Source organism: Serinus canaria, chromosome 5 (assembly GCF_022539315.1).
Source record: "Serinus canaria isolate serCan28SL12 chromosome 5, serCan2020, whole genome shotgun sequence".
NCBI classification, from domain to species: domain Eukaryota; kingdom Metazoa; phylum Chordata; class Aves; order Passeriformes; family Fringillidae; genus Serinus; species Serinus canaria.
Window position 1 is genome coordinate 2,733,404 of NC_066319.1, and position 27,448 is coordinate 2,760,851.

The 27,448-nt window shown below is 45.9% G+C and overlaps 2 protein-coding genes across 5 annotated transcripts in view; both read left to right on the forward strand.

Moving 5' to 3' along the window:
- Positions 1 to 4,139, forward strand: part of HIPK3 (homeodomain interacting protein kinase 3) — a 68,473-nt gene extending 64,334 nt beyond the window's left edge. For all 4 annotated transcript variants that reach the window (XM_030240123.2, XM_050974941.1, XM_018921981.3 and 1 more), the window contains exon 16: positions 104 to 4,139. In XM_030240123.2, the coding sequence (XP_030095983.1) occupies positions 104 to 571 (468 nt within the window). In that variant the 3' untranslated portion in view covers positions 572 to 4,139. The remainder of the gene's footprint in view (positions 1 to 103) is intronic.
- A 5,028-nt stretch (positions 4,140 to 9,167) lies between these two features.
- Positions 9,168 to 27,448, forward strand: part of KIAA1549L (KIAA1549 like) — a 130,017-nt gene continuing 111,736 nt past the window's right edge. Inside the window, exon 1 of the mRNA XM_050975897.1 lies at positions 9,168 to 9,231. Within this exon, the coding sequence (XP_050831854.1) occupies positions 9,168 to 9,231 (64 nt within the window). The remainder of the gene's footprint in view (positions 9,232 to 27,448) is intronic.

Genomic DNA, 27,448 nt, shown 5'->3' on the forward strand with positions numbered 1-27,448 from the left:
TTAAGTTGACTAGTTTTAGTGCATTCTCCTCCATTTTTCCCCTCTCTGTGCTGCGGGGATCTCTAAGCCCTGCCCGTTTCTCTCTCTCTGTGTGTGTGGCCAGGTCCAGCACTTCTCCTCGGGGCCGCAGGAATGGAACAACGGCAACTTTGCCCCTCGCCGCCAGCAGCAGCAGCAGCCGCAGCCTTTCCTGGTGGGCACCGTGGCCAGCCACGCCTTCTCCCTGCCCCAGGGCAGCCCCAGCCACCTGCCAGGCAGCTCCCACCTGGGCGGGCAGCCCGCCTTGCTGCCCTACGCCTCGCCAGCGCCCGTGGCGCACCTGCTGGCCTCGCCCTGCGCCTCCCGAGCGCTGCTGCAGCACCCGGCCTACGGGCTGAGCCACCCCGGCGGCGGCGGCGTGCTGCACCAGGTGCCCGTGGGCATCAACCCCCGCCTGCTGCCTTCCCCCGGCGTGCAGCAGACTCAGTACAAAGCCCTCTTCCCGCCCCACTCCTACGTGGCCGCCTCGCCCGCCGCCTACGCCGCCTTCCCGCTGAGCCCCACCAAGCTCAGCCAGTACCCGTTCATGTGAGAGCTCGCACGGAGGTCTTGGTTGGAGAAGAAACGTGGTGTTTGTTACGTATTAGCCATGGCACAACAGGAAAATTATTTTTTTGAATCATGTAGACTTGGGTGCAATTTAAACAACTTTGAGCTTTAAAAAAAAAAAAAGAAAAAAACGAAAAAACAAAACTCACTTTTAATGTGTTTTGCACATTTGGTATAACTTGTCTTTGGTCATGTTATCTTCTTATATAGTAACTTTAGACAGGTGACTTATGGGAGCAGAAATCTGGTTTTGCTCCTGCTATTTTTTATAAAATTGCCTTCTAACTAGTGCAAGACACGTCTACATTTGGGAAGCCATTCAGTGTACAGAACTAGAGCAACAGATGCACATGTGTCAGCAGTATGGTGTAGAAGTAACTCGTTTGTGTTGCATATCTTGGTGTTTAAATGTTGAGTCACTTATCTGAAAGTTGAGCTGTTGTTCTTCACATTGCATGTGTCTTTTTGCATGGGCAAAGAAAAGGCCTAAACATTGCTCTTAAATGTTGTTGTCCTAATAATCTCAGCTGCATTGTAAACTGTTTCCACACATAGTGCCTTAAATATTTGAGGTTGTTAATGTTATTACTTATATATAAATGTTGAGGACTGCAGCACTTAAAAATTCAGATCTGCTGATTTTTTGATAGCGTAATGCTCATTTTGGATTTTGTGTGGTATTATTTTAGTATTTGGGTGTATTTTCCTGATTGGGAAGGCAGCATGTTTTGCTGTAGCCGAATTTTGCTGTCTTTTTTTCCCCCCTCCAGAATGATCTAGCTTCAAGACAGGACTTTAGTAGTGCTTAAGGAAAGTTGATTCAGTAGCTATTGAGTAGTGACACGCAAGACAGTATTTCATACAGGTAAATGGAACTGCAATACGACCTAAGTAGTTTATTTTAAAAGTGTTTGTCTAATTGGATATAATAAAATGTTTAGAGGTGAGGTAGGCATGACTGACTAGCTAATGAAAGGAGAAGCCAAGTGCTCATTGACCCATGATGTGGTTTCATCTTAGCTTGAGCAAACCATGCAGTATTTAATAACTAGTAGCAGAATATTTACTGTTGAAGCTTGAAAAAGATGTGAGTTCTTTGTGTGCAATCTTTCATTTATGCATGGGAGAGATTTTAGTCTTTTTACATGAATAGTATTTGTTTTAGCCTGTTGTGGGTGTTTGCTTATTTAATACATTCCGTCAGGGACGTAAATTACATGCTTTTTGCATTATTATTATTATTATTTTTTCCCCCTCTCCTTAGGAAGTGTGTCTTTTTGTTTTTTGTTTTGTTCAAATGAAGTTGCTTTTGCAGCACCAAAGACTTAATCATCCATTTCCTATAAAAGGTAGCTACTTTTTCATAGACCTCAAGTATACTGTAGTGTAGAGATGGGATTTATGGAAGGTATTAAGCTGAGGCTGTGTTTTAGCTTATGGGCAAGTAATAAATTGTATCATTTATCTTGAATGTATCATAGATAAGCTGCTATATAATGATTGCCACTTCAGATAGCTGTGAAATTAGGTGATTTACTAGTTCTTTCTTAGCCTTCTAATTTCTGTACAAGTCTAATTACATGAAATAGAAGCTGGGGTTTGGGTTTGGTTTTTTTTTTTTTTAATTTTTATTTCATTTTCATGTTTGAAGTGTCGTAACTACTATACTGTAAATGATGGAAGATGATTGCATATGTTTTTTGGGGTGTGTTATATGCATCAGTATTTTATCTCCATTAACTTTGAGCTCATCACTGCATATAAGTGGATGTATTAATGTAACTTAATTTTTTTATGTTTTCATATTGGCATTGTGTAGACACTTAAGAAGCTGCATCTTGCAGGCTTGACTTAACTTTTTTTAAAACAAAATCTGGAATACAATCCTTGCAATGTTGACTGGAATAAGAGTGCAAAGCATTTGAGTTTAACTCTGTCAATAAGCTAATAACTGGTAATCTTTTTCTTTACTCCACTAACACAAGCAGTGTTTTATTTAATGAATGTCTGAATGAAATAAATGTGCCTACATTTGATTTATTTTTTAAGTAATAACTAAAATACAACAGTATTAGAACAAAAAAAAAAAAAAGAGAAAATACCAGCAGTACATTTTTAATCACACTGAAAATTAAGAAACCTAATTTTTCCCAAAACTGTCGATGTTTTTAGTAATCTATGCATTTTGTACAAGTGTGTGTGTCTGTATAAAGTATACATTAGCAACTAGGAGTATCCTGATGAATTTGAAATCTTACCAACACGTATGTAAAGCCTAAACATGGGGAGTCAAATTGGATGTCCGCCTTTACCACTTCCAACTCGTGCTGTTTTCTGTTCACTCCCTTTTTTTGGTGCTCACTCCATTGCAGGCAATGGACACACCAAGAACCACCAATGCAAGCAGAGCACATTGATTTTTGTAACCCGGTAACAAAAAAAACAAGCAAACAACAACAAAAAAGCCCCTGCATTTTCTTTTTTTATTTTTTTTTTATGGGGCCATGGGGATCATCATGGGTCTGATGGATTTTCTGTACTTTCTTTTTACTGTGCTTGAGGTTTGGAGCTGACGTGCTTGTTAAATTGACACGGTTCCCTGTGTATCACCACAGTGTCCTGCCCTGTGCAGGGAAGGGTTGCTGGAAATGCTCCCCCAAATTAGATCTTGCTGCTCTTTCTTTGTCTTGTCATCTTAGAAATGTCTGCATTTCAAAGAATGAAATATTTGGGATCCTGTCACAGCTTAAATTCAACACCCCAGGTGACGTTCCCCCCTCCTCCCGCAACGTACTCCGAGAGAACAGACTCTTGTCACTGCAAGTGTCTGGGGCCCACCTGCAGAAAAAAAAGCTCTCAGGGTGAGGGCCTTTTCTGTGAAAAAAGTCATCCTCTGAGAAGCATTTTTACACAGTACCGTTTTAATGCCTTTTTTAAATAAAACACTGCATGACTTTGGAATTGCATATCTGCATATTACTTTAATTTGCAAGGTTTTATATGAATTTCTTGTGTTCAGTTTTTAACTTCAGGGTGTTTTATTGGTCAAATATGCTACTGTATTAACTCCTCTTTTTTTTGTTTTGTTTTAATTTTTAAATTTTCTGTTTTTACTGCTAATTAACGTGGTTTGTGTTAAGTAAAAGTTAAATCACACTGCAAGCTGTAGGAAGACTTGTTCTAGAAACACCCAGTGATAGAGACTTGATTAATGAGGTTGAACTGTTACTGTTTAACAATTTGTAGACTTGTGGCTTTTTTTTTTTTTTTTTTGCTTTGGATTTCTCTGCTACACTAGTTGGCCATGTAGCAATTGCACTGTGCAATATTACAATATGAGGACTGGGAAAATTTTTTATGGATGTAATGTCTCTTACAGTTTGCGATAGTATTTCTTTCTAGTTCTCAGTGATTTAAATGTGACCAAGCCTTCTGTACTTTGTCACAAAAAGCGGGTTTTCCAGGTGACTATTTTGGTGAGTGTCAAAATAAGAATTTATGGTGTATTACTGTCAAGATTCACTTTGAATTAAAATATATATTGCAGCAGATGACTTCTGGTGGCTTTTATTTTGTTGCTGTGTTACATGAAAGCAAAGATTATGAAAATTCACAAAGAGGGCTCTAAAATTCTGATGTGATCGTTCAACTGAGCTTCTTTTTGAAATTTTAAATCTTATTAGCTTTCAAGGCTTGCTTCAGAGGGTCTTGAGAAGCCATCTTTAGTGCAGCCACACCTGGAAGGCTCTTTGTTCTGCATGTCCCACTTTTACAACCTCAGAGGAAGGTGATCTGGCCCAGATAGCAGCAGACACCTCGCTGCTGCTGAGCTTTGTGCCAAGCTGGTGGCAGCTGCTGCTGGGCCAGCAGGAAGGTGCTCCTGCTGCCACAGATGGCCCCACATGGTCAGTGGCTCCAGATGGCCACCTGCTATGGACCAGACCTCCATGGAAGGCACATTTGGCCTTGCTGTTGTCAGCCAAATGTGCCCACTCTGCCGTGGGGTTGCAGCGCTTCCTAAACCTGGTGGTCGGGTGGGGGGATGGTTTCTGTGCCTGGCACTGCGTTTTAGGGGCAGTCAGAAATGAAATGTAAAGGGCTGAAATGACAGTGCAGTGTGGTTTTGATGCCAGAATAGTTCTGAGTTGACAGAAAGCTTTATAGTGCTAAATGTAAGGATCTGATGAGGATCAGATCCTGCCGATGTGGATCTGTCACTGCACTTCAGTGCAGTTGGTCACAATGTCTGCAAAGCTTTTCCTGCAGCTCTGTGCCTCAGGTGATGTGTAAACACCTCTGTCCAAATTCTGCAGGCACCTGTGGCTTCATTCAATAGCAGCTTCCTTTCCCTTCTTTACAGCTAGCCTTGTTTATTGTTGACTTTTAAATGCGTGTTGGTGTCTAGATCCCACTTTTCCCATCGCCAATGGGGCCCCTGGCTCGGTGCATTTCACACTCTCACTTCTGGCAACCTCTAACAACCAAGGAAAGGCAGCCTGAGCCTTTCAAAGGGAATTCTCTGCCTGGGAAATCCTTTCTGTTAGCACAACTGTCCCCTGTGTTCTTTCCCATCCTGTGCACAGGCAGTTATGTGTAAATCATCTTTCCCTTTAACTGTCTTTAAGGGTGACAAACACTGCTTTAAAACTGGGTATTTTCCCTGTCACTAAATGCAAAGTGCAGGTTTGTACTGCAGTTAGGATGGCAAATTCATTCAAGGAAAACCTTCCAGAATCAATGGGGCTGTCACGTGCAGGACAAGGGGGTTCAGTGAATGAGCCTGGCTTTTCAGCTGGGCAGATGATCAGTCTCTGGGAGGCAAGAGAGAGAAGCTGCTGTTTGGCACAGCTCCCAAAGCAGTGCTGGTGCCTGTGGTGGAGTCACACTCAGCCCTGCAGCTCGTGCACGCTGTGAAGCTCCTGCAGGGGGCTGAGGCAGCACAAGTGGAAGTTTTGGGAGGGTTGTGGGCAGTGCTGCTCCCCTCTAGAGAGCTGTGCCTTCCCTCCAGGCCTGTAAAGTTCAGCAGGTGCTGTCTGAGCAGTGCAGAGCTGTGGGAGCACCAGGGGAAGGCTGCAGCATCTCCTGCCTCTCCCCACACTGACTCTGGCTGTCCTGCTGTGCAGGAAGGCTTATTAAGTCATGGGTAAGGTTTGATGGTGATTAATGTTAATTACATCTTCCTGCCTTCCACCTGTAGGAAGGAAGTTGCATTTTCTCTCTCAGGAGAGGTGGGTTTGTGTTCTAAGCAGGTTCAGATAATTCTGCCTGCCCTTGTCCTGGGGAACAGCACTGAGTCTGCTTTGTAAGAATAATAAAGCTTTATGCTGAGAGGATGAAGTACACACTTGGATGGATTCTTCTCAGACCCTGAAATGGCAGGTTGGGAGCATCTACAGCCTGTTGGCAGAGGTGCCTGGAGGCTGGACTCCATTCTGTGCTTGAGTTTTGATTTTTTCATGAAAATGAAAAATGCCAACTGTTCTGCTGCAAAGAGAGACCATGGCCTGCCACCAGCTTCACAGAGAAGTCACTGCCTGGCCACAGTCACTTCTCATCCATGAAGGAAATCCTCATCTTATGGGTTCCCTTATAAAAGGAAGCAATACTTGGGATGTTGCAGTAGGTCTAGTGCAAGCAAGGCAATTTTGGATCTTGGAAAAAAAAAAAACCAACCCAACCCAAACAGGATTAGAAAAGTTAAATTTAGCAAGTAGCTAACTGCAGTTGTTTGGTAAAACCCCAGTGATTTTTCATGAGCTGTAAAAGATCCATTCCTCATTCTGGAAAATACACATTTCTAAAATCCTTTGAAATAACTCAATCTGCTCCTTGTATTTTCTCCATAATACATGCACGCACACACACTGTAATGGAAAATTAGGAGAAAACCATAATGCTGAATACTGAATAGAGTGCTGTGAAAATGAGCTTATTGATGGCTCTATTACATAGTCGAGTTCTGTCAAAACCTAGAAAAAAACCCTAGAAAACGATGAAATGAGGTTTGTGCGAAGCTCCCTGAAGGTGCCAGCAGAGGGCCCCGCACTAAACGTGCTGGCCCTGGATTAAGCGGAGTGATGAGCCAGCTCCATTTCACTATAATAATCATAAACTGCCATCTTTGCTCTGGATAATCGCTGGCAGTCATCAAGGGGAAGCTAATTTTGCACGGGATGAATTAGTGATTTGGGGGGGAAAAGCAAAACGGTGGAAATGGGACAGCATAATTGCGTTGGTGACACCGGGAGTGTGCTGAAGCAGTCAGATAAATGTGTAATTAGGGGTTGTCAGGGCTTTCGGATGCTGCCAGCGGCTGGATACCAGGCTGTCAAGCTGTGGCTGGCCCATGCTGAGGTTTGCTCCGCCTGAAACCTGACTTCTAAGAATTTCTCAGCACGACAGCTTCCAGCAGAGCAGAATTTCTGGGAGGCTGGGACAGCTTTCCTGCCTGTAAACAGTGCCGCAGCCTTTCAGGATCAGCCCTCGGGGTCCTGGAGCGTGTTGTGCCCCAAATCCACCTTTGCACTGCTCCTCCTTCCACCATCACTGCCTGTTGGCCGCAGGCATGGTCTGGGACTGAAAGTAGTCATGGATGCAGTTCAGGAAAGAGACGATGCCAGAATAAAGAATTCACGCTGCTTCTGCTGCAAACAGGACTTGGATAAAAAGCTAAATGGATTGCCCAGTGCTGGGTGTGACCGTGACCGAGGCAGCAGCTGGGGCTGACCCCTCTGCTGTCCAGAAAACACATCCCGTGCGCTTCGTGTTGACCTCCCGGTGTACCTTAAAGCAAAACAGAGAGGATCCTCTCTGTCTTGGAGCTTCCCTTCGAGTCTGTGTCTGAGCCCCATCCCAGCCAGGGAGGGAGTGATGGAGAGAGCACAGGAGAGGGGCGACCAGAGAAGACCTCTCCTGTGTTCTTTGCACAGTGGCTGGCTGAGCACGTAGCTGCCACTTTGGTCACCTCCTTCGGTACCCTCGAGCTCCTTTATTCCCAGAGCTGCTTCTGCACTTGCAGAAATGCTGCCAGTGGAGCTCGGGCTGCTTTGCCGGGAGGAGGTGCTGGCTGCTGCCTGGGATAACGATGGACAATCTTTGGAGATGTCCCGGCCCGGCGACTCCCAGCTCGGGACATCATCCCACAGTGAGCACAGAGGCACTTCCAACCCCGCCGTGTCGCAGCACCGCTGCGGGCGGGCGCACCTCCGTTTGCACCCAAAGGCGGTGCCGGCACAATCGCTTCAGCGCACGGCGGAGGCGACACATCCCCGAGAGCCGCCGTCGCGCCGCCCGTGCCCGGCGGGCGGGGACCGAGCCCTCCGCCCCCGCGGAGGTGACACATCGGGGAGAGCCGCTCCTGCCCCGGCGGAGCGCGAGGGGCGGCGGAGGGGTCCCCGCGGCCCCGGCAGCGCCGCCCCCGCTCCCGCCTCCCCGCGCTCGGAGGGCGGGGAGCGGGGCCGGCGCTGGCGGCGCCGAGAGCCCTTTGTGGGTGCAGCTCGGTTCCGCCCGCGCCGGAGCCCGAGGGGCCGAGCAGCCCCGGCCCCGCGGCGTGCGGGCAGAGCCGCGGGCGGCATGCGGGGCCCCCGCTCCGCCCCCTCCGCCGCCGCCCGCCTGCGGAGCCGCCGCTCCAGAGCCCGGCCGGCGATGGGCAGCGCTGCCCGCTGAGCGCGGCGGGGCCGTGCGAGGAGCGGGGATGCGGCGGGCGGCGGGCCGGCGGAGCGGGGCGCGCCCCGCGGGGCCCCGGGCGGCAGCGCCCGGCCCCGCGCCCCCGCGCAGCGCCCGGCCCGCGGGCGGCGGAACGGGCCCGGCCGCCGCCGTCCTGCTGCTCCTGGCCCTCATCGCGGCCGGACTGCCGAGCGCCCGCGCCCAGCCGGGTAAGCAGCAGCGCGGGAGGAGCGCGGGAGATGCGCGGGGCCGCCGAGCGCCGAGCAGCATCACCTGCTGCGGCCGCGCCGGGTGGGAGCCGCCGGCCCCAGCCCGTGCCGGAGGGACGCGGGAGAAGGTGAAGCGTGCCCGGTACCCGGCACCGCCGGGAGCAGCGGGGAGCGCCGGGCGCTGCTCTTTGTCTGCCGCATCCCTGTTTTAGCGAGCTGGCGAACAGAGGCTCTCTGTGCGCGGGGGATGCTCGGGGTTTGCGCCGTTCCCCGAGACAGGCAGCGCTGCCGCCGCCCGCGGGCTGCCTGCCTGGCGCATTTCCTATGGGACGGGAGAGTTGGGTTAGGTCTCGTTCCTTGCGGGGAAAGGTACGGGCAGAGGCTTTTCTTAAAGCGGAGGACCGATTCTAGTGATTCTGTGTGTGTGTGTGTGTGGTGGGGAGGAGGGGAAGATAAGGAGGGGTTAGCGGAGGGCAAGCTGTGCCGAGATCTCAGCTAAAATCTCAAATGCAGCTGAAAGCTCCGACAATTTCTGGGCTATATTTTTTTTCCCGTTTCCCTGGACTTTTTGAGCCGGGCAGTGTCCTGTGCTCTGCAGACTTCTCAGAGAAGTGGAGATACTGGGTGACCTCAATGCAGAAATGGTTACTGTTGCTGGCAGTTATTGTATGTGCCAGATAGAGATGCCAAATATAATTCGAGGCTATGCTAAAAGAGGCTAAAATTGATATAGGGCTAGATTATTCCTCTGGATTTAAGAAAGGACCAGGTATGTGAGTCCATATTTTGAAGCTGTTAACAGGAATGTTCAGTAGTTGTATACAATTGGTGCCAGTTTTACAGCCATAACATAATAAGGTTTGTCATCTGCAGGTTGTAGCTTGGTGGAACAGTGCCTCTTACTGCATTACTTGTGCTGGGCATGTAAATGCCACAGTCTGATTTACCTCTGTGACACAAATGGACCCGTGATCAGAGGAATGGCTAATTTTTTTACTTTTGCTTGTCAAATCAGTCTGAATTTCACAGGAACTCTCGCAGCACACCTGAGTTAGGAGATGTGTTCCTTCCCTTGGAGGCAGCCAGGCTCTCAGAGCTCAGCTGTCAGAGCTGAGGTATTTCTGACAATTCAACAAGACACCTCTTCAAGCTCCAGGATGAGATTCAAGAGCAGGATGAAAAGTGTTAATACTCTGTTTCTTCCTTTGTGGTCTGCATGTATTTATGGCACAGCCATGATCTCATTTGTAAGTGAAGAAATCCAGTAGAGTTAAAAAACTCTGTATTTGTAGGTATCTCATAGCCAACAGCTTGGAAAAGAGAAAAAGGGGTGAGAAGCAGCAACAGCACCAAGCCAAAGTACATCATCCCAGTGTACACAGCCCACACAGTGGAAAATACTGTCACTGATAGGCTTTGCCTGGGAATTTCAGATTATTGGGTAGTTACACTAAGATACTAAACATAATTTGTTGTACTTGATAGCTTTGAGCTTTACAGCTGAAATTGCAAATAAAACTTTACTACTCCTGTGCCGTGCTTATCACTGGATATGATTGCTGAGGTGCATTAATTGGATGTCAATTAACCTTGAAAGCTCTGCCTTCCAGAGCACATGCAGTGCTGCCTCCCATTGAAGGCAGGAGCAAAACATGGTAGAGCCAAATTTTCAGTCAAGAATATAATTTGTGCCTAAGAATGCTTATAAAGAGCAGCCTAGGCCTGGATTTCTTTTAAGCAAATGTGCTTTTACTAATTTTGGTGATTACTACAAGAATGTGTGTGATGAATAGAGCTGATCCACTGCCATGGAGTCCAAGTGGTGATGCAGGATGCAGGAAACACTGGGAGCAGCACTTGTCATGTACCATTTCTACCACAGCTTCCTCCACTGGGCAATGTTTGCCTCTCTGGGTAAATGATATCTGTACAGATGCACACACTCGTGGATCAATGCTCCAGCCTTCTTTTGGGTTTGTGTGCTGCATGTGGCTCTGCAGTGCATGAAGACAAAGCAGGGAACCAGGAGCATGGAGGGGAAAACCTGTTTTACTCTGGTGCTGCTGCTTCAGAAGACAACTCGAAATTTTCCTGATCCCTGAGCCCAATCATATTTCCTTAGACTTCAACAAAAATTGAACACAAAGGGCAACAGTCCCCTGGAGGAGAGATCCTGGCAGGATGAGCATTCAGTTTCTAGCTGTTGGGCTCAGAGGGATTGGTCATCTCTGTGTGAGGGGCTCAGAGCCAGACCTCAGTGCTGGTCAGTGCCCTGGGACACTTTCACCATGGACTACAGAGGGATTAGGTTTCAAACATCAGATGAGAGGTTTTATTTGTGGTTTTACAGGCATTTTATGCTCCTTTAGCTGGGTGCATACCATACTGCCCAGTGACATGCAGAGTTAATGATTCATTTCCACAGTGTGTCACCCCCAGGACCACTGCTTGAGTTCAGGTGGAAAACAAGGTTACACTGCCCACCATAATCAGGATTACAGAATGGCCAGTGCCAAAACTGGGTCAAGAAAGAAAAAGGTAAAGCACCAGAAATGGAAGGAGGGAATCTGAGGGTTTGGGTTGACTCCTACCATGCTCCAAGAAGGCAGAACTCCCTCGTGACCCAGAAGTGTGAGCTGTGGGCTGCTGTTTTCCCTGGGAGAAGGAGAAGGACCCAGGTTGGAATGGCAGCTGTTGAAAGCTGATCTGGTGTTGGTGGAGCCTCCCTCAGCCAGTGTCACCATGGTTTGGGTAAAGCAGAGGGAAAGAAAGGCACATTGCTCATGCTTGTGCTGCTCATGAGATTAATCAGCTAATCAGAGGGACTGCAGTGGGGGGCCTGTGGAAATAAAGTTTTCAGAAACAATAAAACAAGCCTTTTTCATTTTGAATCATTTTGCATCATCCTTTATGCTTGCTCGTGGAGGCTGTTTGAACGATAAACTTGTCAGGGAAAGGTCCATTTCTCCCTGTGCTGGCTGAGCACCAGCACAGTGAGATCTCACCTTAATTAACAATGATTTCACAAACAATGAGGACACCTCCAGCGCCAGGGCTGCTTCTCACAGCTGGAGCTTGGATTGAACAACTCAGAGAGTGCTCTGTGCCAGCTGCTAAACTGCCAGAGCCACCTCCCACAGGCCACAGCTCCCGATGGATGGCAGCTCCCTGAGCCCTGACTTGGTGCCTCTCAGCTCCTGAAACCCCCAAAAAAGCACCAGAACTGGTGCATCTGGCAGTGCATGGGCTGGTGTTCTCACTGCCCAAGGAGCTGCTGCCCAGGGCTGTGAGCACGTGTGCCACCAGTCCTTCCCTAGATCCAGCACTATGGAAAGGGATGAGGACATAGGGAAAGGATAAGGACACAAAAAAAGGACAAGGACAGAGGAAAAGGCACCCTCCATCTCCTGTGGTTGCTCTCCACAGTCCCCAGTCCAGCATTTTGGAAGATCAATAGTCTCAGACTGGTCATGTTGCTCTTTCAATGTTCTGATCACCCCAAGAGGGCAAAATGCATGCAGGCACCTCAGGTGCCCTGTGAAAGGGCAGTGAAAAGTCCCAGTTCTGCCTCAATCTAGGCAAATCATCACTACAGCAAGGGCTGAAAATGGGCTACCAGGGGCACTCAAGAAGGGGCTCCTTTGGCAGGATTTGAGGTTTTCATGGATGTGCTTGGCACAGATCCTCCAGCCATGGGTTACCTTCTCCCACTGCATTCCTGGAGCTGAGCTGATAATGAATAATTAGCTGACAGTAAATAACTCTGTCCATATAGCTAGAGAATGCTCTGAATTCATACATACTGAAACCATTCTGATGGAGCTGTTCTCCATAGATGAAGACAAGCAAGTAGCTCAGAGTAGATGGAGGGGTGTCCATGTTTTTCCTGCAGGGGATGCTGACTGGCTGTTTATGATAAAAGGGCTTTTAAATCTTATTTTCTGACATGTTCACTCACCCAGGAGTGTATTGCATCCTCCTAGTCTTCACTGGGCTGGTTTTTGAAAACATTTCACACTTGCTTGAGGTCAGGCCAATGAACAAGAGGAAGGGGATTGTGAGTAATTTTCTGTTTATGGTATTTTCTTAGTCATGTGGGAAAGGTTGTTTCTGCTGCTGGTAAAGGCTGGGAATGTTTGCAGATGAATTTCATTCCATGTCCAAACATGTCAACATTTCATTAAAAAAGAAATAAGCATTTTGGTGGTTATTTGCTGTTCTCACTCCCTTCTGCTGAGTCCAGTGGAGGAGCTACTGTTCTTCCTGAACTGACCTGCCTTTCACTGCTAACCCAGCAAAGGGGGACAGCACTGAGGGGCTTTGGACAGGGCATTTCTCAGCTCAAACAGCACACAGAAAAACTCCCAGTGAGGGTATTTAATTAGAAGTTAATAGATATTACCTAGATAATAATCTAGAATATAGAATTAATTATATAATATATAGTTATACATTTTTAATGTAATATTATATAATGTATAATTAAGATGAAGAATATATTTAAATAATGATTAATTTTTGGAGGTATATACAGCACCTGTAGCAAAATGTAACACACATATTTCCACTTGATCTGGAGGTTAAATGAGAAGAAATACTTTTCTGCATTCTGAGAGCAGGAAGGAAGATGGAAAAATGAAAGAACATTCAAAGAGGAAAACAATAAAACCTCAGACTTATGAGACAGTGCCCTTTCCATGTTTTCCCCACCAGGCACTACAACACCTTGTCTGTCATTTTATCACCTGTTAGCACCCTTTTTAGGGAAATGCTGCAGCTGATTCCTGCTGGCTCTGAATGGGAGGAGCAGGTGGGAGAAATGCCAGCAAACCCAGTGTAAGGCTGTAAACACACAGCCCCAGCCTGGGGCTCCAACTCTCAGGTGTCATCATCAGGTTTGCTGTGTCAGCAGGGGAGCAGCTGCAGCTCTTCTGAAATTCCTCCTGAATTGGCCTCATGTGCCTGCATTTTCCTCCTTGTGGCTGGAAAGCCTCTGTGTGGGCTGGGGGCTGCTCTCTGGGAAAGCCTTTGTGCATGGGACACCCACTGGGCTGGGCTTTCCTCAGTGCTCCTGCAGATGGGTGGGGAGAAAAACCTTCCTGGAGGGAGCTGGTGTGGATTGCCATCCATCTGGAATCCCAGGTAATAATAATAAAAAAAGGCAGCAGAAGCATCCTGCACCACTCTGCTGCTCAGGGATGGGATGATGATCTCACTGCAGTGTCCTCAGCTGAAAAGGTGTGAGGAGTCTTGAAGTGGGTGCCCTGTGTTTGAGAGGGATGGGTTTTGTCCATTAAACCTGGAGTCATCCCTAGCTGGGCCAGCACAAGGTTGGGACAGAAATGCACATCATTCATAAGGCTGAGATTGATTTTTGAGTGTTACCAGGACGAGAAAAAGGTTAAGCATTTAAATGCATGGAAATTAAAATGTCAAAAAAAAAAAACACCCCCAGATTCCCAAGGAATGGGAAACAAAGATGTGTTGGTTTTCTTGTGCTGTTTCTTAATGAAATAACTGACACCTGCAAAATATTTTGGTAACTGATGTAGAAATGGTAAGAAAAGAGTTGGAATGTGGAAGTTTGTCTGAGGAAGCAGTTTCTTACCGGATATTTGTTCTTTGTTTTGAAAATCATGAAAATTATTTCGCTTATGTGATGTTCTTGGTGGCTCAAGTTCTGAAAAACTGATTTAAAGGAAACCATTACAGACTTGATGAGTTCTTCCTTTGTGTAGTTTTCTTTTAATCTGGTGAGTGGCTTTGGCAGAGGAATGTGTCAGGAGTGAAAAATGGGATTTTTGTAGGGGTCATGGCTGATCAGGACAGTTTTCTGTCATTGTCTTTGATGAGAAATCTTGAAGCTGAAATTTTTAGGGGTAGTTTTCAAAAATTCTTGAAAACTATGTTTTTTGTTTTATTTAGCATATTCTGGTCTGGCCTTCCACAATACTTTAACTTTAAAGTACTTCTGTGATCTTGTGGTCTTGGCTGAATGTTTTTAGGACTTCTGCAGGCTTGATTGTTGTAGCTGTCCAGCATTCTCTGACAAGTTTTGTCTGAATTTCCTGGTGCTCGCCGGTTCTGAGAGTCTCAAACCCTGATGTGTGGTTTTCTTTGTTTATTTCGTTGGTTTTGTTGAGGTTTAAAAAAAAATAAAATTCTGTTTGTTTCTTTTGCTGAGTGTAGCTGCTGAATTAGATACACATAAAAGTAGGCTTGGAAAAAAACCTGTCTGCTGCTGGCTGTCAGTCCAGAACAGACAAGAGCTCTCACAGTGGATGCTTCAGGGGTGTTTTCAAAGCTGCAGCCTCCTGAATTTATCAGTGTCTTTCCCTGTGCAGGATTCAGTATCTAAAGTGTGTTTGTTGCTGTTTAAAAACAAATGTTTGCCTTTATTGGACTGATAGAGCTTGACCTCTGAATTGTCTACAGGCAGTGATCTCTTGCCAAGTAAAATAAGTGGGAGTGTTGATTGGACATTTTATGGGGTGCTCGTTCTGGCTCTCCTGCTATTAACAAAAGCATTATTTTCTATGAGTACCTTTCTTTAGGCCATTGAAACACCATAAAAAAGCCATGAACTCCTGTCACGTAATTAACATGAAGTCAGAGAGTTATTTTCAAAAGGAATTTCACCAGATTATCACCTACCAAGAGCTCTTTCTGTGGTACTGAGTGAAGTAAAACCTTTATGTTTTACTGGGAGTACAAAAATGCTGTTGACCAGCTGGGGTTCCTCCTTTGCACATGGAGTTTTCCCTCCAGTAATCCCACATCCAAAAGAATAAAGAAGTGCAAGCTGGAGAAGGGTGCTGGTTGGCCATAGGAAGGAGTACAGAACACAGGAAAATGTTTTCTGGTAAAACATTTCCAGGCATTTAGGTCACAGAGGAGCCACTGGTGTCAGATTTGCCTCCTGAATAATGTGAGCTATGAATTTTCCCCTGATGTGGCACAGCTGCTTTTGCACTGTGACCAAGCCTGGCCTGTTGCTTTGAGCTGCCAGAGGGTTCCATCCAAGGTGTGTTTCCCACACCTTTCTTCATCCAGGTGACTCTTGGAGGTGTTTTCAGCCTAGGATCCCTCTGGAGCTGCAGCCTCCAAGGTCTGGTGTCCCTGGTTTGGCAGCAGTGCCAGATGGAATGGAAGTTTTTGTTGTAGTGCTGACCTCCCCAAATATAAAAGTTGAATTAAGGCTGCTTCTCTAGTGGTGCCCATTGATCTGAGTGTTCATCTCTGCTGCCAAGACTTTGGTTTTTGGTTTTTTTTTGGACCAAGTTTACTCTGCAGAGTTTGCAATTGAGAGAAGCAAGATAAATGACCCTGCAGCCCAAGTGCTTCTCCTTATGGAGGCTGCTCAGCAGCCACAGCCCTCCACCACAGCTGCCCCCACAGACTCTCTCACCCTGGAAAATTGCTCTCCAGCCCTTCTTTCCAGATGTGTGCTCTGGTACTTGGCTGCATCTGCTGGACCTTATTGTTCCTCACCTCCCCACTTGTCATCTGGGAGCTTTTATCAGATAGTTTTGACTTCCCCCTGACAGGAATGTTGGCTGCAAGGCTGTGAATCAGTCCCCACGTGAGTCTATTAAAAGCACTGCTGCTCAATTTAATCATTTAAAGTCTATTGCATAGGCACTGTATCAATTTTATGTTTTATTAATCAGAATGTGAGATACAAAGTCAAATGCCTGCCTGAAATTTAAGAATACTAGATCAAAAATCTAGTCTGATAGAAATGTAAAATGAATTTAAAGTGGCTCATTGTCCATAAAAATTCAATCCTGGGCATTAATTATTCCATCTTCTTTTTGTTCCATCATCAATCAAATCCTTTCTCTGCTAATCCAGTCTATCATTGTCATCAATATCAAAATCTCTATCTGACAGTTTGCATTTACCCTGCTTAAATGTCACAATATTAGAGAACAAAGGCAAATACTGTTCTTTGTTTGCTTTGTCTCCTGGCACTGGCAATAAGGAGATAATCAACAACTGAGGGAAAAACCCAACAAACCCTTATTCCAAACCAGTCAGTGATGCTTCACTCTCCCTCTGGCTCTAGAACCCTTCCTTTTGTGATAGTTGGGTTTTTTTTTTGGTGATAGGTTTTTTTCTCTGTTTGGCAGCGTGGGCCTTGGTGCCCTGGGTAGGAGACCAATGGCATCTTGATATTATTCTCCTTTTTGTCCTCCAAAAGGCCCCAAATCAGCCTCTGCAATTAATGAAACCCTTGGAATGCTGGAAGGGAAGCACGTTTAATGCTTATCTGGAATTACACTCCAGCCCTCCACCATGCTGCAGAACACTCATCCCTGCTGCACAGGCTCTGTGGGTTCTCTAAAAAAAATCAGAATTAAAAGCAATAGATAATGGGAGCAGGACTGAGATAATAGTGTGTGCATATTCAAGGTTTATCAGATATTTCAATATAGCTAATGTTTTCAGTTTAATGCAGATAATTAAAGTCACCCCAAAGAGGGAATCTTACAGGAGCTTCTGTTCTCAGAATTCAGTGTGTTTTCAACAGTATTAACTTAAGGCTACAATAATGTGGCACATTTTGCAGAGTCTGTGTAGGACAGATTTCTGCAGCTATTATTGCAAGTGTCCAATCACAGAAATCTCTGTATAATTTCTACAATTATTTAACTGCTAATTTGGTTCTAAAATTGTCTTTCCAGGCAATTATTGCTGAAATCAATGCCATCTTCTTGTGCACACAGAGCAAAATTCTTAACAGGGTGTCCAGCCTAGATTCACTGAATTGCTGTTGAATTGCTCAGAGTGCTTGGGTATTTAGTGACTAATTAGGTCTAACCTGGGGGATCTGACTGTGAGCTCTGGGCTGGTCAGGGAGGGATGGGAGGAATCCTGGGGACATCAGTGGGGGGGAACTGAGTCTCTGAGCAGTGGGCTGGGTCTGAATTATGGGCTCTTCTTCCTGGGATGTGCCACTGAGTTTGTAGGGATCCAGCTAGGAGGGTTTTTTTTTCCAGAAGGTTTTCAGGGTTTTTCTTGTTTGCTCTGCAGTAAGGACGAAGGGAAAAGCTGAGACTAGTATGGAGAGCATCTAGTGTAGAAGGTGCCACTGAAGTTGCTATTTGAAGGTGCCCAGCAAGTTGTACTGCTCATCTCTTGAGCCCTTCAGTGACTGGCACAATGTAAACAAACACAGTAAAGATTTATCTGGAGGAGAAATAGCTGCAGTGTGGTATTTGAGTTGTCTGTGCCTTCCTAAAACTGCTTTTCCCCTCAATAAATGGCAGGTCTTTTCAGCAGGTATCATTGTTAGCCAGGCAGCAGAGTGTGAAGTTACCTGCATTAGTTGAACTGTACTGCTGAGACATCTGCCTCTGCTCTGTGTGAGTGTGACATTTTCAGGAATGCTGGGAACTTCATTTTCAGGAATGCTGGGAACTTCATTTCACTTTCAGGAATGCTGTGAACTTCATTCCAGTTCAGAGTGGTGCACAGTTGCTGTTGGATACTGTTGGTTTCTCTTTCCAGAGAGAAGAAAGAAATGCAGTGATATGTGAATAAGTCTTCTCATTCATTGTTTTTTTTTTGTTGTTGTTGTTGTTTTTAAATCCAAATACATTTTGGTTGAGAGTAAAGACAAGTATATTGATTCATCCTTCTCTTTATAGAAAAAGTTTGGTCTGTGGTCCCTCTTTTGTAGAAATCTAGTTTGGGAGTAATTAACTTGCAAAGTGCATAGATCTTACCTCACATCACCCACCACTAAACTCCTAAGAGTTAAAGAGCAAGTCAAATTGTGTGCCTGAAAGCTGCTGTGAGCAGCAAATTCCACCTTTTCAGGATCTTTGTGAGTATCTGGGTGTTCCAGCACATCTTGATAGAAATAACATGGTTTTGCCTCTGAAGCACTCAATGTGTGCCTCTGCAAACAAAGATTTATTAGTTACAGAGCACCTTCCTCTTTTTATGGACTTTTTAATATCAGGATAATGTCACTGTTTCTCTTCAATACTATTTAAACATGTGAAATGTTAAAAAAAAATAATAGCAATTACATAATGACAAGTGTTGTATTTCATTCCTCTATGAATTAAGCCCCACCTGAGTAACACTTGGAGTTCTTTTGCTATATCAGTACTTTTCCCAGAGATAATATTGGCATTTGTTCTTGTAAATAACTGAAGGATTGCTATTTTAGCTGATGCCACAGTCTCCTTAGGGAAACCACTTTGGATATTAACACTGCACCTTTGATTTTCATGTCTAAAAGGGGAGCATAATCTCAATTTGGATCACAGAAAGGTTTTCTGTTTAACACAGGTGGATTCTTATGACTGAGGTGGCAATGTGATTTGGGAAACTTAGAATAAATGGAGTTTTATGCAAGAATTCATATTTTAATTCCTAAAATGAATACTGACAGTGTTGATACAGTGGCATTTAGAAGAGGTTTCTGGTGTCTATTTTTGCCAGTGGGGTGCCATAGGGGTTATTTTGAAATACTTGCCAACCTGTACATATCCCATTGTGTGTTAAAAATTGTTCTTAGGAGTATTCTTAGGCTCACTGGGTAAGCTGTCTTTGCTGGATGTAGAATTCAAAAGGAGAGAGTGAAATCACTTAAGGAAATGTCTCCTGTGGGTGCCCCAGCATTTGCAAGGAGTTTGTGTTCCTGTTCTGTGTTCCCTCAGCTGGAAAACCAGGGGAAGTTCTTCACCTGCTCAAGGAAACAGAGGGATCATACCCTGCAGTCACACTGAGCCTGGCCCCAGCAGGGAGGGTGTGGGGCAGGGATCTTTGGGGTCATCTGGGGATTTTCAGCTCTTCTCTGGGGTTTCCATGATGGGAATTGTGCTCTGTGTGCCCTGCTCTTATTTTTGTGGGGCTTCCAGTGGTGCTTTGTGCAGCCCTAGAGCAGAGGCTGGGCAGACCTAAAGAATAAAGCAGGGATTGATTCCAAGGATCTCCTCCATGGACCCACCTTGGGCAGCACCAGAGCCCAGCCAGGGCTGCACCCAAGATGAACCAAAATGGCCCCAAAATGCACGAGCGCTCCCGGGGTCTCTCCCTGGGATCAGTTCTGCTCCATTTGCACCTTGCAGTTCATTGTCCCATCCCAGCTTTAGCCCAGGCAGTCCCACCCTGCTTGTTTTTCTCTCTCCAGCCCACGGGGTTTGTGCTCTTGGGCTGAGATTTGGATCATTTGTCCTTGGTGCCCAGCTGGAGCAGGAATTGTTTTGTCTCCCTGCTCTGTGCACAGAGCTCACCATCCCCTCATGTGAAGCTCAGACCCACCCACTAAAGCAGCACAGAATGTGAAACATAGAAAAGCCAAAACCTGAGGCATCACTGGTGGCAGGTACTTCCTGCATTCACTCCAAGCTCGCTGTTGCTCAAGTCCAGCATGAGTCAAACCCTTCTGGTCCCCCCTGGGCTGTGCAGGAGTCTGAAAGGCTTTGGTTGAGCTCAGCCTGGGCCTGGCTGCACAGCTCCTGCTGGCAGAGGTGACATTATGCCCCAGAGATGACATTATGTACCCTCGTTCATACCATCAGCTCTGGAGGATTTGTGCACTCTAATGAGTGTCTGTGCTTGCCACACTGACAGCAGTATTTACATCCAGTGAGCTCAGGCTTCTGCAATCCACACTGGTGAACATTTTGCTTCCAAAGTGTCCCAAACTGCAGAGCATCACCAAAGCAGAGTCAGTAATACACTCAGGTGTGGCATTTCCTGAGACCCCCATCACTGGGAGGAAATGGTGGCTCTGACTCCATGTTCTCAGAAGGTTAATTTATTATTTTATGATCTATATTATATTAAAGAATGCTATACTAAACTATGCTAAAGAATACAGAAAGGATACTGACAGAAGGCTAAAAGATACTAATGAAAACTCATGACTCTCTCTCAGAGTCTGACACAGCTTGGCTCCAGCTGGCCAATAAGTAAAAACAATTCACATGTTGGATAAACAATCTCCAACCACATTCCAAAGCAGCAAAACACAGGAGAAGCAAATGAGATAAGAATTGTTTTCCTTTTCCTCTGAGGCTTCTCAGCTTCCCAGGAGAGAAATCCTGGGCAAAGGGATTTTTCAGAAAATGTGATGGTGGCACTCGTGGCTCTTGCTGTGTTAAACCCTGTTTCTTTAGGTATTTCTTGGGAAGCAGTGGTCATGGCCAATAGTTCCTCTCTAAATCCAGAGGGGAGGGAGGGCTCCAGTCCATTTTACTGGATTTCCTTACCTGTGGCTCCTTTTGCTGAGTTAATCCCAGTGTCAAACATCAAATTTTCATCTTCACTTTTATCTGTTAGCTTGGCTTGACTCAGATCCGACACTCTGGGTGGTCCCAGTGCTAGATCCCTGCTCCAGGCTTACAGTGTGTGCCATCCCAGTGTGACAGCACTCTTTGGGGAGGATTTGCAGCAAAGAGGCAATGTAGATCTGAATGTGGATTTGCAGCAAAGAGGCAATGTGGATCTGATTTCTCCCCAGAGCCACCTGCCAGCCCTGATGCTCTCTGAAGGCAGCAGGCCATCAGCATGGTGGTGTCAAACACCTCCAGAACACCCCGAGAGGCTGCTCCTTTCCTGGCATCACAGCTCTCCATTTTGGCTTTGTGTTTGCTCTCTGACTCAGGCACAAACCTGCTGTGCATTTCTGAATTGATGTTTTTATCTAATTGTTTTTAATGGCTGTTTCTTTCAGGCCAGCTGATTCGTGCACTTTTCCCGAGCATTTAATTTGGTTCCTACATTAATTCCATATCAGGGAGTAATTAGAGTAGACAAAGAAGGAATAAGTGGGACTGAAGTTATGAAACAAAACTGCCATGTGAATTTATTGCCCGTGGTTTTTCGGGACCCAGTCATCTGCTACAACTTCTTTTAATAGCTCCTTCTGACTTTAATGTGATCAAAACAAATGTAGCATTTTGTTCTTGAGTTCCATTTGGATTCTGCTGCCTAGTGGTTGGCACAGAACCCACGGGAAGGGTGGGAGCACTGACCCTGAATTCAGCCTGGAATGCCCAAAGCACCGGGGATGCAGGGCAGAGCCTGCCTGGAGCCCTGGGGTACACACTTCTCTTCCCTCCCTGCCTGATGCTGCTGGCAGGAATCTTTTACAAAAAACGTTTCAGACTTCTCTGGGCTTTTGCAAATACACTGATTTTTGATACAGTTTTATAGTGCCATAGGCACGAGGTAACAATTTGAAATATTTTGGTTGCTTTCCTAGGGAAACAAAACTAAAGCCATGGATTTTTCCTTTCTCTCCCCAGCCCATTTGAAAGATTGACCAAGTGCAACCTTTCTCAGAAACCTTCTAATCCTTTGGCCAGTTTCCATCAGGTTTGTCAGAGATAGAGTTGTCTGCTGTCTCACTTTCTTCCTGCTTTCATAGGATGCCATGCCTGCAGAGATGGAGGGGAGCTGATAACAATGCTGGGCTCTTATCTGCCATTTCCTGATGCTCCCAAGCAGCAGCAGGAGCTGTGATGGAGCAGCTGTCTCAGGGAGCCTGGCCTGGGAGCTCTGGGGTGAAGTGGGGGTGCTGGCATGGGGGGAGACAGGCAGGAGGAGGGGAAGGGGCTTTGGAGGGTGTGGGTGAGCTGGATTCCTCTGCTAGGGATGACTTCCCCAAAAATTCCTGTTTTATTGTGGCAGAGGGGCACTGCCTGTGTCTACCCTGGCAAACAAACTTGAATTTGGCCACGGTGCTGGGTGGGGAGCCAGGAGCCATTTCTGGGTGTAGGGACAGAGAGGGATGATACACACTGAAATGTTACCTTGTGCTTCTTGCACGATCAAATTGCATCAAAAATCAATGTATTTGCAAAATGCCAGAGAAGTCAAAACCTTTTTGTGAAATATTTCTTTGTCTCCACTTCCTAGGAACCAACTAACCACGAGTGCAGCTGCAATCACATCACTGGCACAGTTGTTCCATTCCTCCAGCACACAGCACCAAGAAATACAAATTATCTCTTAAAGGGTCTGACCTGTTTCCCCAGGCTTTCCTCGTTTGGAACAAAACTCCTGTCAGCACTTGGTCTTGTTTACACAAACACAGGTGCATGTGCAATAGGAATCTTTCATTCCATAAGCATCATCCTGCTGGGTGCTCCCTTGCACCTCTGGGCCCTGCATTTATCACTGGGGCAGAAATTTTAACTTTTCAGCAGTTTTCCACGGTCTAATTGTCAGAAAACTGCCCAAAAAACCAAACAGCCACCCCAAACTCCCTCAGTGCACATTTGAAAGATACAAAATTCAATTTTGTCTTCCAAGATATCTTGCATTTAAGTTATCAAGTGTCAAACAGTCAACAACTTTCTCAAAATAAGCTTTTCTTTTCCTCTGAGAGATTATTCAGGCATTGTTAACTAACTGGTATCAAGTTTTTGGGTAATCCCATGAAGAGGGGATGCAAATCACTGGTGCTCAGCCATTTCTTTGGGGAGAGGAAAAAAAAAAGAGGACACACTGCAGTGGGGAGTTTTCAGATCAGTGATTTACATTATCACCAAGTGTGATTTAAGCTTTTATGGTAAAACAAGATGAAATTAACATAAACTTTGGTGCAAAAATAGCAATATGTTCCAGTTGGAGCTTTCAGAAAATGCTTGGAAGTAAATAGCAAGTTGGGCTCTTGGAAGCTTCTCTTTCCTGCTCGTGCCTGGAATGAAGCTAAAACCTGCTCATCACTCCTGGGTAGCTGGGTCAGGGCTTGTGAAGGTGCTCCCATGGTTACAGGGGTGAAAAGGGAGGATCCCAGTAGGAAGTCATCCCTATGTTGAGTTTGCTGAACTCTGCCTGCAATTCTCTGGATGTGACAACCCAGAGCAGCATCCTGTATGGCTCCTCCCTGGCTCCTGGTATTTGGTGTTTTAGCTCTTGGAGAGCTACTCCTCATTAGTGCCTGTGATATTACAGCCAAGATTTCCATCAGGGCTCTAGTGAGCCACAAACTGAGCTTTTACAATCTCCCATTTCTTATCATTTTTGCCCTTTTGTCCAAGGGAAAAAAACCCCCAAACCCATTCTAAGTCCTCAGGGGTTTCTAAAGGCTCAGTTTGAAGCACCATGGGTAGTTCAGGCAGCAGGGCACAGTAATTTCAGTGGTTCCAGAGTTGCTGAGAGTTACAGAGGCGTTTGGGTGCCTGCACTCGCAGATGGGAGCCTGCAGGATCACCGGAGGGATTTAGGAATTGCACAGGAATTGCACTGCCTCTTCAAGGGGCTGCTGGCTTCTCAAGTGAGTAGGTGTTAGCTGGCAGCTCCCCCAAGTCTTAGGAGGCACTTTGTTGGTTTGGTGCTCGTTCTGCCATCCGTGCAGGCTCTGCTTTGTTTGCAAGGTTATGCATTGCAGGTCGTTCTCTCGGCAGCTTCCACTCAGCTCCAAGTCTCTTGGCTTGCCTTTAGTGTTAAACACAAAACACCAGCCCTTCGTGTTGCTGGTACTTGAGGAATTAAAAACAGCTGGCACACACCAGCGTTAATCTTGCAGTAGTTAAGAAGAGTTGATGTAAGGTGCTCGGGCTGTTCAGTGCTGCCTGTGAGCAAAGACTGCTGCTTACTTCTGACTTATGGCTCTTAAGAGGCACAAATGCCCTTTTAAAGGTGAAAGAGTCTTTGCCCTGTGCATGTGTCCATGTGTGTTTCATGCTCTTTTAAATGGCAAGGAGCTTGTGGCTCTTACAGCAAGGAGTGTTTTGGTAGCTGTGCTAGACTGGAATATTAAGTAAATGTATTTTTATGTGAATGTGTGGCTTGTATGCAAGTGGATGTGCTTTTCTGAATCCTTACTTCCCCCCATGTTTCTGTAAGGCCAACATCTGTTTATCTGAAGGTGATATCTTTAGAGTTGCTGTTTTCATGAATATTTGAGCTGATATAGGGTGCCCAGCTCTGTGATTTATGTTAATGAACCAACAATCGCTGCAATTTCAGAATATATGAAAGAAGTGGAAACGAATTCTCTCCCTATATTTATTTCCTCAAATTTGTATTCACTCCTGATTTGCATTTGACTCGAGAGCCACCCACACTGCTTCACACAGGTTGGTGTAGCTGGGGAGGCTCTGCAGCAGAGCAGTCTCCTCCTCACTTCCCCCTGCACTGGGGGCAAGGCTGCCAGCCCAGCTGGGCCAGGGCATGCCACAGGGGTCACACCCCACAGGCTGCAGGATTTCTTCATGATTTCGGGTCATTGAACCTCACACTGCTCCTTTGCAGACTCTCTTCCTTCCAGTCTCCCCTGCAGCTCCTCCAGGCACAGCTGCATCAGCCGCCTGCCCAGTGAGGAGTGGGCAGAATGCTGGGAATAATCACACCAGAGAGCCCTTTCACAGAATTGTCATGAAAAATGGGGAGAACTGAGCAAGGCTCCCAGCCTCTGCTCCCTGCAGCTCACCCAGAGCTGGTGGCACGAGCAGCAGCCCTGCAGCTGCTGCAGCATTTCCCACCAAAGCATGTGGGCTGTGCATGGCCACAGGAGGGGTGTGCACATTTTCAGGGGGTTCCTGTGCCTCCTGTCACCGCTCTCCCTGGTGCTCAGCAGGGGAATCAGTGTGACAGGGACATGGCAAGGGTGACACGTTTGTTAGAGGGGGTGGAAGAACATTTCTGTTTCTCCTGCCTGCCCGGCTCTCTGAGTGCCTCCATCACTGCCATCCCTGGCCCCTGTGTGCTCCATGAGGATGGAGCATGTGAAAATGCTTTAGCCTGAAGAAGATGACTGGAGCTTTTTGCAATCTTGAATCACCATTCATGGAAGTGATCAAGGTGGTGAACAGAGACTCACTACTGGCTCTTTTCATTTCTGTGTCCTGTTCAGCCCACTGCTGATGGGCAAAGCCTTCTGTACTGCTCTGGAGCAGTTTTCCTCTTCCATTCAACTTCCCAAATTACTCTGTGGATGTTTTGTCCCATACAGGCAACACAGTTCCTAGATCAGGTTTTCAGGAATGAAATGGGAGCATCTTCTGGCACCACAAGACTGGATTTTGCTCCCTTTCCCCAGACATGGATTCTTTGCTGATGAAAGCATTTGCAAGTGAGAAAATGTGTCCTCCCCTTTTCCTAGCTGGAAGTGCAGCCAATTTACTTCAGGGGCATTTTTTAATTAATCCTTTCCCTAAATGTTGACATTGCATTACATGATTGGGATAATGGGTACTAAACTCAGTGGCTCAGGGTTGTTTTGCAATTATCATTTTGCAAAGATAAAGCAGAGGGAGTGCAGTGAGGTTCTCCAAAAATGCCTCCTGTTATGCCAAGGTAATATTATTCAATCAAACCTCTTCCATAAACTTTCTTCCATTCCCTTATTTTCTGGCATTTCTAATTCTTGGGAAACTACTGAATTCTGCATGGTTATTGTAAAATATGACATTAAGGTAGGCTGCTACTTATCCTCAAATCTGCTGGATTGGGGCTTGCAGGGTTTCCAAAGGGTGTGAACAGAGTTTAAATGTTGGTAGTGAACAAGGTACCCTGAGCAGAGCCTGTCTGTCAGCAGTGAAATGGAGTCAGCATTTTATTACTTGGAGCACTGAAAGCAATTCAATGAAATTAAGAGAAAAACCCAATTCTATCCAATTGCTATGGCAGACATTTGGACTGACAGTGCAGTGTAATAAACTCGTATTCATATCAAAATGGAAAATCATGTGTAGTGTAGGGCTAATCATTAATGGTTTTGCATTTTTGATGAGTTGGTTTCTAAATGAACACAGTGATTTCATGGCAGAGTTGATTTTCCTCACCTGCAGTGCACTCTGTGTTATTAATGTCATTTATCAGCCCTCTTGCACTAATGCCTCAAGGTGTACACTGGCAGGGCTCCTGTCATTAATGGTTTAGTGCATCAGGAAGCCTGGATTGATACCCACCTGATAATTTTTTGTCAAAACACAGGATACCTGTGTTTGTGCTCTCTTCTTTGAACCTCTCAGCTCATTTCTCCTCTAAAGACAACGGAGGGAGGATGTGGAATGAAGCACCTGAAGCATCTTCCATGCAGCTTCTCCCCAGCTGAAGTGTGCTCATGATGGGGAGTTGCTGCATTGCAAGCAGAATTCATTTGCTGGTAATTTATTGAGAATGGCTGAATATTGCTGGTCAGGGTAGGAGAAGCCTCCATGAGACTGTTTTTGTTGAATTGCTGTTGACAGCACTCCAGTTTGGTCCCAGCACTCCAGTGGTGCATCATGATTTGCTAACTGTTGCCTTTACAGATTTAGCAGAATTCTCTGTTACAGCAATTAAAGAAGTGAACTATTATTGAGCCATACATGTTGACAATTAAGTGATGAGGTGACTGGATTTCAAGTTGCAGGTGTAACCAGTACAATTTACAGCTCACACTAAACCTCACTAGTTAGAGCCAAGGGAAGGAGTTTTGAACAGGTGCTTGGATAAATCATCTTTTTTCCTGCTTGGGCAATATTACCAGACAGCATTTCAGATTGTGGAGTAAAATCATTTAATGACCTGCCCCTTTATGGTCATGTACTTGGGAAGAACCTTTCCTTAATGAGCAGTGTCCAGACCTGGGAACCATCTGGGGGTGAGGGGAAGCTGCTGCTGCTGTTGGGTTTTGTTGGTGTATAACCAGGGTAAATGCACTGACACAGCAATGAGGCTGCAAGGAGGGTGCAGGAGTCTGGAAACAGGGCAACCTTGCTTTAGAATACTCTACAGAATAGTCTTTAACTTCATAGTCTCTTTTCTTACTTATTCTTTTAAGCCCTTGAGAATTTTTATCTATTTCAGTAAATAATGGATCAAAAACTGGGAGTCAACCCAGGGCTGTTATCAGTGAGAGCTCTGTCTCAGCTGAGGGATTTGGAAGATGATTTTTGCTGTGGAGAACAAATGCAGAAGGGGAAAGGGCTCTTGGGACAAGGCAGCTGCCATGGGCTTGGTGCTTTTGAATGCAAAGAGTGAGCACGAGAGGGTTTGTTCACAATGCCAGTGCAAAATGTCTCAAA